General features: G+C 42.8%; 1 protein-coding gene across 1 annotated transcript in view; it reads left to right on the forward strand.

Moving 5' to 3' along the window:
* Window positions 1–10,065, forward strand: part of LOC138153959 (C-signal-like) — a 25,161-nt gene that overhangs the window by 4,179 nt on the left and 10,917 nt on the right. The window contains exons 2-4 of the mRNA XM_069078373.1: window positions 6,999–7,050; window positions 7,336–7,523; window positions 9,737–9,892. Coding sequence (XP_068934474.1) covers window positions 6,999–7,050; window positions 7,336–7,523; window positions 9,737–9,892 — 396 coding nt within the window. The remainder of the gene's footprint in view (window positions 1–6,998; window positions 7,051–7,335; window positions 7,524–9,736; window positions 9,893–10,065) is intronic.

Consider the following 10,065-nt stretch of genomic DNA (forward strand, 5'->3'; position numbering starts at 1 on the left):
TCTCTCTCTCTCTCTCTCTCTCTCTCTCTCTCTCTCTCTTTCTCTCTCTCTCTCTCTCTCTCTCTCTCTCTCTCTCTCTCTCTCTCTCTCTCTCTCTCTCTCTCTCTCACTTTCTTGCTTTCTTTCTTGCTTTTTGGAGGGGGAAAGGTAGGGCAATTGGGGTTAAGTGACTTGCCCAAGGTCATCATTTCTTTTTCTAGGGAGGAGATGTTCCCCCCAGACTCCCAGTACACAGGTTCATCCACCTCCTCCACATTCCCCATTTTGATACTTCCTAGGAAGTATTATCAAATCTGGGATACTTGAGATACAACAAGGCAGCCGTTTGCCCAGTGAAATTGGAGACCTAGTCCAAAGAGAGTTATGGAAGTGAAGAAACAAAAAATTCCGTGGAGTACAAATCATATGAAATCCACAACATTGCCTCGAAGACTAAAGGGCAATCATCAAGTGTACTGTGATAAACTGGCAAGGAGTTTGGCAAGTAGTTTCAACAAAGCCTCTTAGCAAAAACAGAAGATAGTCATCATTTCCTCGACTCAGTTCTTCAGAGCTACTGTTTTGAATAGTAGTAACTACTTAGCAAAATTATCCACACATAAAGGTGGGGACGCAGATTGCAACAACAGCATCTTTCTGTGATACATTTATTTATTTTCTTTTTAGGGGGGGAAGGCAGGGCAATTGGGGTTAAGTGACTTACCCAAGGTCACATGGCTAGTGTTAAGTGTCTGAGGCTAGATTTGAACTCAGATCCTCCTGACTCCAGGGCTGGTGCTCTATTCACTGTGCCACCTAGCCTCCCTGATTCTGTGATACATTATTACCAATAATGTTACAAAGAGTGGGAACGTAGAAGGACCCAGGCTCAAACTTCTAGTTTTTATCTTAAATCTGGCACCTGGGTCTTAAACCTTCCAAAAGGGTTAGGATGCTGTAAGGAACAATAGACAATAAACATAACTCTATAATTAAGAGTATGTAAGGAAAGAGTAATGTAAGAAATGAAAGAGTAATAATAATGAAAGAGTAAGTAAGAGAAGAGGCTAATGTAACAGGCATCTTGTTCCATCTTGGGTTTAACTGTCTGCTTCGTGAAGTTATCTACTTCAGGAAGCATTTTCCCTGGGAAATTCTGCATGAAAAGGGGTCTGTCGCAGACCACTGTCCGGAAATTGTCCACCTTGGCCTGCTTACGTTGAGATGGAACTCTCCACCTTGTTTCTAGGGGAGTCATGCATTCCAAGTGTGAAGCTGCTCAAACCTGCTAGTGAGAAGACAAAATAATTTTGTAGGGCCTGACAAAACCCTACTACACTGGCCTTCTACTATCCGTGTGTCCATGTGACAAAAGCCTATACAAACCTTGTGAAGTTAACACCACAAACATCAGGGCCATAGGAAGAAGGTCGGACCAGAGGAGCTGCAACTCATCTGAAAGTTTGGAGAATTACGATATTCACATACCAATTTTTTTTTTCAACCTTTTCCAAACCCTGTAGGTGATATGGACGATATGGACAATGTAGTTCATGGGTTAGAGGAAGAATCTTAAAAGGATGATTGGTGACCTAATTTATAAAATGAGTGCTTTCTCTTGATTTTATCAAAGAGAGAGAGTCAGAGAGAGAGAGAGAGAGACAGAGACAGAGACAGAGAGAGAGAGAGAGAGAGAGAGAGAGACAGAGAGAGAGAGACAGAGAGAGAGAGAGAGAGAGAGAGAGAGAGAGAGAGAGAGAGAGAGAGAGAGAAAGGAAGAGGAGAAGAAGGAGGAGGAAGAGGAGAAAAAAGAGATCTCAAGCAAAAAAAAAATAATTTACAAGTTTCTTTGACAACTATTAAAGCAATTCTATATATGGAAGCCTCAATCCAACCTGAGAATTTATAGATAATTACTAAAATGCATCCAAAGCTTGGGTCTTTAAGCATTTGTATGAATAGGCATCTGTGGATATTCAAATGAACCTTCTGGAGGGGGTTAGGCACCTTGCTTTACTTTTTTTCAGTCTTGTTCTCTATTATGTCTAGGATAAAATTTAAAAATATAATTTAAAATTATCTTCACTTGACCTTTTTTAATTGTTTAAATTAACACAATAGCAGATGTCCTAAGGCTACCAATGCAGTTTCATTTATAGTGTGTCTCTTAAATCTATTCTTTACCACTGCAAAACATTTAGAAGCCAATCACATATATCCTAACCCCCAAGAAGTAAGAGTCTGATCTTGTTGCCTTTCTCAAAGTAAGATTTACTATTTGATTAAGAATTAGAACTTTTTTTTACACCTTTATAGTCCTCCCCCCTTTGGGGATATATTTTTATCCTTCTCTCAGGGGAGGGGGAAGACTTATTTAGAAAGAAAGAATGTGAGACTATAAGGACATAATCTTCTACATGGCCTTTTATCAGTTGGGGCATGACTTGCATTCATATAGATTTGACTCAGTTCTCTATGTCCTTGAGAAATGAGGCTTTTATCACGGACACTTACTGTAAAAAATTTTTTTTCCAACTTCCTGCTTCCCTCCTAATCTTGACTGCATTGATTTTGTTTGTGCAACCCCTTTTAAATTTATCATAACCAAAATCATCCATTTTACACCATGTAATGTTCTCAATCTCTTGTTTGGTCATAAATTTTTCCTTCTCCATAGACCTGACAGGTAAACTATTTCCTGCTCTCCAAATATACTTGAGGTCATGATTACATATGAATAAATACCGACAAAACTGATGAACAAGGAGATGGCGTGTTTAAAGACCTGTTTTGTCTTAGCTGCCTAGGTTAGGAGGTTGAAACAGTGGCCACAAATTCAAAATAGTAGAAAATGCCAGCAGCGACGTCCTTTGTCCCTGAATCTTCGTCATAGTAGACTTTGCCGTGCCAGGAGATCATCACAGTAAGATTCATTATATAAAATATTTGTAGTTCAACTACCATGGTCAGAAAAATTTGCCATGAAAGGAAGGGGAACATGGTTATAACTAGATCCAAACTGTTCCATCTGACCTGAGTGGCATGAACTCACCTATCACGGGTATAACGGAACCAAACTCCCACAGCTCAGTCTGATTTCAGGTACAAGTCATGCAGAGGAATTCCATATGAATCAAAGGTTCTCTTAGTCAGGCATATGCTCTAATGGGTGGGAATCTTCCCTGTTTAGAAAGGAAAGGGCCTAATTGGAAATCAAATCAGGAGGATCCTGCCATTACCTTCTAGGGAATCAAATGTCTCCTTTTTAAAACTTGTCTACTTCTCAGAACACTTTTAGATTCTTCTCTAATTGAGTTTCCTGTCCATGCTGTGTCACTGTGAATGGTCTTCAACTTCTGATTTTCTTTCCCTTCCTCCCCTCAGACTTGGCCTGAAACCTTGCAAACTATAGAATTGCACATCTGCACACACTGATTCAAAGCGGAGGCAGATAACTACCAACAATCAGATTATCCTTTAAACAGTTTAACTATCCCTAATAGATGCAGGCCTCCTATGGTATAAAAAATTGAGGAAAATTTATCTTATCATCCTTGAGAACATCAGAGACAATCAGGAGTTGGGGTCCAGGAGGATGGTGTGGGTAAGAAATCTTACCTGGTGGGGCGGCATTGGTCCTGGAGTCAGGAGGACCTGAGTTCAGATCTGGCCTCAGACACTTAACACTTACTAGCTGTGTGACCTTGGGCAAGTCACTTAGCCCCAATTGCCCTGCCCTCTCCCTCCAAAAAGAGAAAAAGCAAAAAAGAAATCTTTTCAGGTTGATCCACACAATATAAATTGTCTTCTGAATCTCGTGTGCCTGATCTATTCCATTGATCCACTCCTCTATTCCTCAGCCAGTACCAAGTAGTTTTGATGACTGCTGCTTTATAATACAGATTGAAATCTGGTATAGCTAGTCCACCTTGCCTAGCATTTCTTTTCATTAATTCCCTTGATATTCTGGATCGTTTGTTCTTCCAAATGAATTTTGTTACTATTTTTTCTAGCTCTATAAAGTAGTTTTTTGGTAAATTAATTGGCATGGCACTAAATATATCATTTAATTTAGGTAAAATTGTCATTTTTATTATATTAGCTCGACCCAGCCAGGAGCAATTTATATTTTTCCAATTAGTTAGATCTGACTTTATTTGTGTGAAAAGTGTGATCATATAGGTCCTGGGTTTGTTTTGGCAGGTAGATTCCCAAATGTTTTATAATGTCTACAGTAACTTTAAATGGGATTTCTCTTTCTATCTCTTGCTGTTGAATTTCATTGGAAATATATAGGAATGCCGAGGATTTATGTGGGTTTATTTTATATCCTGCAATTCTGCCAAATTTCCACAAGTCTGATAGGTAAACTATTCCTTGTTTTAGGAGACTGCTTACAGTATCAACCTTTATACCTAGATCATGCACCCATTTAGACTTGATTTTGGTATATGGTGTTAGATAATGGTCTATGCCCAGTTTCTGCCATACTATACTCCAGTTTTCCCAGCAGTTTTTATCAAATAGTGAGTTCTTATCCCAAAAACCAGGGTCTGGGGGTTTATCAAACAATATATTACTATAGTCGTTGACTTCTGAATCTCGTATGCCTAATCTACACAATATAAATTGTAATGCTTAAAAATTCCGTAATTCCTCCCACCTCAGTCCTATGAACTTCAGGTCAATAAATCAGGAGGCAAGGCTGGAAGACTAAAAAGAAAATAAAGCCTTTAATATCACCTACTTATGGGCTACTGCCAGATAGACAGCAACAGCCCTGGCCTAAGGGGATACACACACACACACACATACACACACACACACACATATCTTCCTGAGTTCAAATTTGGCCTCAGACATTTACTAGCTGTGTGACCCTGGGTAAGTCAGTTCACCTTGTCTGCCTCATTTTCCTCATCTGTAAAATGAACTGGAGAAGGAAATGACAAATCGCTCCAGTATCTTTGCCAAGACAACCCCACATGGAGTTGTGAAGAGCTGGATATGACTGGAAAAACAATTCAGCAACATGTATATGTGTGTATATACACACCTCAATGTGTGTGTGTGTGTGTGTGTGTGTGTGTGTGTGTATACTTTTGCAAAGCCAATTAATGGTATTCCTTAGCAGAATGGAAGTAGGGACAAAATGTTGTAGCTTTGGGATCTAAGGAGTTACCAGAAATGTTTGTTCTTGTGGGATATTTTTTCTGTGGTTAATCTTATAGGAATATCTTATTTAGGCAAGAAATTTCCAAGGTAGTGGAGACCTTTTTCAAGACAGAATCTGTTTAGGCTCATCCTGAGTGTCAAAGAAACTCTGTTTCTTTGGCCTTGAAGATTTTTTTTTTGAGGGGAGAAGGCAGGGCTATTGGAGTTAAGTGACTTGCCCAAGGTCATCAAGCTAGTGAGTGTGTCAAGTGTCTGAGGCTGGATTTGAACTCAGGTCCTCCTGGCTTCAGGGCCTATTCACTGCACCACCTAGCTGACTCTTGAAGATTATTTTTTCCGGGGGGGGGGGGGGAGAAGATACTTTCCCCTCATAGTACATGATTTTATCCACCTCCTTTGTAGGTAAAATCCCCACCTAAGTCTTCTACTGGAAGACCCAAGGAAGAGAAAGCCCACAACAAAGAAGAAACATTTGAAAGAAGAGATGTTCTCACAGCTTGTTCTGATAGACCATGGGGGGGAGGGGGGGGAGGTTGCTTCTATACATGTCTGTATTCCCACCTCCCTCAGTACTGGACTTACCATCCCTAAGCATCTTTGGACCAGGAAAACCAGAGTTCAAGTCTGGCCTCTACTGTGTAACCTTTGGTAAATCATGTAAGCTCTGCCTGCCTTAGTGTGGGTAATGTAGATAAAATGTGGGTAATTACAGCACGTCCTTCCCAGGATTGTTGCAAGGAATGAATGACATTATATTTGTAAAGTTCTCAGCATAGTGCCTGGCATAGAGTAGGTATAAAGACTAGCTATTATTTTAATATTAATTATTCATAATTAATATAATTATAACTCATTAGCATATAAATACGAGCTGTTATTACTGATTACTTATAATTAGAATAGTTATAGTTTGATATTAGCGTATAAATGCTACCTATTTTTATTATTAAATCAAGAGTCCATTCTGTCCTCTCAGCAAAAGGGCCAAGGCACTTGTCCAGCTCCTTGGGAGGGGCCCCGGTTGCTAATGGTCCACACTCTGTAATCTCATTAAGTGAACAGGAGAGAAGAGGGAAATTTTGTCAAAATGAGCCCAACTTCCCCATCGGCCTCCCTATTTTCAGGCTCCCTGGACAGTTCCATTGTGGGGAAAGACAGCCCCTGCCCACATTGTCCAGGTTGTTATCTGCTTTACTTGGGTTTCCTCTGGTAATACAAGCCCCTGATTTTCCAGCTGAGAAAAGCAAAGTCCAGAGAGAAGGGATTTGCTCAAAGTCACGTGGCTTGTCTTGGTTCTCAGGGTTGGAGCCGAGTTGTGTCTGAGATTTCCTTGATTTGGGACCTCAGGGTGGTTAGTAGGCTCATGCAGACCCCAGCCTCTGGGTCTTGCTGATGCCTGTGACCTCTTCTAAAAGGTTAGTCACAAAAGCAGATGAAGCCCTATACTCCATTTTCCTTTCTCCCCCTTCCTTTTCCCTAAAAAGCTAGGTGGTGAAGTAGATAAAGTTCTGGGTCTAGAGTCAGGGAGTTCAAATCAGGCCTCAGACATTTATTAGCTGTGTGACCCTGGGCAAGTCACTTAATCCTGTTTGCCTAGTAGGCAGCTAGACAGCTCAGTGGATAGAGCACTGGGCCTAGAGTCAGGAAGATCTGAGTTCAAATCTTATCTCAGATACTTACTAGCTGTGTGACCCTGGGCAAGTCACTAAACCTATTTCCTCAACTGTAAAATGGGGATAATCATAGCCCCCTGCCTCCCAGGGTTGCTGTGCGGGTCCAATGAGATAATTGTAAAATGCTCAGCATAGATCCTGGTGTTTAATCAGTGCTTTCTCCCTCCCCAGGAACTCCAGCGTCTGAAGGAGCAGCATCAGAATCTTAGAGTTCTGCAGTTGGGTGAGTGTCTGGGTTGGGAATGGGGGCACAGAATAGCCCTCCATGGTTGGGCTCCCTAATAAATGACCACAGAGCCCAGCAGCTGACTTCCACTGTCCTAGGGCTTTGCTGCTGTCCAGAGCATGGATTCTCTCACTTGGCTTTAGGCCCTATGCCTGGGCCCCCCCAGATTTCTCTAGCTCCCCAATTATTTCCTTTGGTCAATTGCCCTCGCGTTCCATGAACACCGCTTTCCCTTGAACTGCCTGCCCCACCCTTCTTTCTCTGCTCCCCTCTCCACCCTAGATGTAGTATGTGAAAATAGCATCAAGAAGGTGGTACAGGAAACGGAGGCCCTGGTGGGGGAACAAGGCCTTAATTGCCTCATCAACAACGCTGGCATCAACAGGATCGCCACCCTGGACAGCGTTACGGCCCAGGACATGCGGACCATCTATGAGACCAACACAGTGGCCCAACTCATGGTCAGCAAGGTGAGGGAGAACAGGCCCCTGGCTCCGAAAGGGTAGAGCCCCCCCAAAGCTTGGTAGAGAGCTGGGCAGCTGTCTCTTCATTCACTCATTCATACAGCCAGAGATTGTTAAGCAAATATGTGCCAGAAGGGAACAGAGGTTATAAAAACAAAAGTGAATGGGTCCCCTGCCTTTGAAGAGCTTACATGGATGGCCCACCTTCCCCCCCCAAACGGATCGCATAGATAAATAAATACAAAATACACACTGAGGGGCTTCCGGGGAGGTGTTGGTGCTTGAGATGAACCTTGAAGTGAGAGGCAGAGGTGAGGAAGGATGGAATTCTGGGCATGACATCAGCCTATTCAAAGTCTCAGAGGTGGGAAATGAAATGCTGTAGGTGAGGAACAGGAAGTAGGCCAGTTTGGCCAGAACACAGAGTGCCTGTGGTAGAGTAAGGCTCAATAAACCTAGAAAAGTTGGCCAGAACCACATTTTGAGGGACTTTAAATGATGATCAGGAGTTCTTTACTTCATCTTAGAAGCAGTCAGGAGCAATGGATGCTTCTTGAGCTGGGGGTGCTCAAGGGAGGGCAAGTTGCTTCATCTGTGTCTACCTCAGTTTTCCTCACCTGTAAAATGGGGATAATAATAGCACCTCCCTTCCAGGGTGATTATGAGGGTCAAAGGAGATAATATTTATGAAGTGCTTATAGTAGGTGCTTAATAAAGGCCTATTCCTGTCCTTCCTACACCTTTACACCTAGTATGATTTACTAACTAGAACCACTGGCCTTGGAATCCTTGGAATATGTTACTCTAAGTCCTTCTCAGACAAGTTAGGTCTCAGAATAAGTTTATTTTTAGGAAGGAATTTCTCTAAGCCTCAGTTTCCTCATCTGAAAACTGAGAGTGGAGTTAGACTAGATGGTGGGGGGTCCTTCTCGATCTGCATCTATAGTTGTATCATCTCTAAGTTGTTCAGTCATTTTCAGCTGTGTCTGACTCTCCATGACCCCATTTGGGATTTTCTTGGCAGAAATATTGGAGTGGTTTGCCATTTTCTTCTCCAGCTCATTTTACAGATGAGGAAACTGAGGTGAACAGAGTTAAGTAACTTGCCCAGGGTCACACAGCTAGTAAGGGTCTAATACTGGATTTGAACTCAGGTCTTCCTGACTCCAGGCCCAGTGCTCTACCTAGCTGTGGTCTCAAAGACCAAGGTTCAAATCTGGCCTCAGACATAGTAGTATGACCCTGGGCTAACCCATCATGAACTCATAGAGCTTCTACACTTAAGGTTCTTAATTCCAGGCCCATGGATGAATTTCAGGCAGCTCATGAACAAACTATGAAAATCAATCATAACCTTATTTTCACTAACTCTGTATTTTTTTCAATGTACTTAAAAACATGGTTCTGACAAGAGTTCCACACTGACTGCCCACAGGTCCCAGGGCAGAAAAAATTATTAAGCTCAAACCTCTGCCTTAGAGACCACTCATCTCAGACCCTGAATCTTGCAGATGAGGAAACGAAAACTTGGCATAGTGCCTTATCACCACCTCCCTGGAAACACGTGTGTATTTTATCTTTATCTATGTGATCTGTTGCCCCCCTCCCCACCCCAGGTCTTTGAAGGCAGGGGACCCATTAGTAAGCGGTAAATGGCCAGGATTTGAACTCAAGGTCTCCCTTTCAGGGTCTTTGTGAGATGATGTTTGTAAAGTATTTTGTAAACCTCAAAGATCCATTAGCATGTTCCCTACTATTATTAATGGAATCTATGATCATATGTTCTATTTTTTCCCTGAGCTGGACAATCAGCCCGGGCTATTATCAGAGGAAGGAGTGGTGTCTGAGTGGTTCATAGAAGCATGGAAGTGGCCTTGAGAGATTGTTGAGTCCAACTCTATGGCCCTCGGTTTCCTCATTTTAAAAAACTGAATGCCCAGAGACACATAGCTTCTAAGAAATAAGAAACAGGTCCACTCAGGAAGACCTGAGTTCAAATATGGCCCCAGATGCTTACTAGCTGTGTGATCTTGGGCAAGTCACTTCACCCTGTTTGTCTCGGTTTCCTCATCTGTAAAATGATCTGGAGAAGGAAACGGCAAACACTGGCAGTATTATCTCTGTCAGGAAAACCACAGTAGGGTCATGAAGAACCCTCGACTGAAGAACAACAGGTTTTCAACCACGTCTTGAGTGTTCCCTCCTTCTACCTCCCCAAGGCGTTCCTCCCGGTCCTGAGGAAGGCTGCGTGCCAGGACGTCGTCATGGGCATTCACCGGGCCGCCATCATCAATATGTCATCCCAAAGCGCCTCCATGCAACTCTTCCTTCAGTACAAGAAATCGGAGGAAGTGTATCCTTACAGGATAGCCAAGGTAAGGGGCCGGGGCTGGGCCTGAGGTCACACCATGGGGTGGCAGGGCCCCAGACTCCAGGAGCATTGTGCTCTGCCCGCGCAGCCAGACAAGGCCACCTGACTCAGTCACCGCAGCCAAAACTCCGCAGGAGCTGTCCGAGAGCTCGTAGCCTAGCGCTGGCTGCGCTTCAT

This window comes from Petaurus breviceps, unplaced genomic scaffold (genome assembly GCF_028583685.1).
Source record: "Petaurus breviceps papuanus isolate PSGF00001 unplaced genomic scaffold, PetGlider_PUasm1.0 91041, whole genome shotgun sequence".
Lineage (NCBI taxonomy): Eukaryota > Metazoa > Chordata > Mammalia > Diprotodontia > Petauridae > Petaurus > Petaurus breviceps.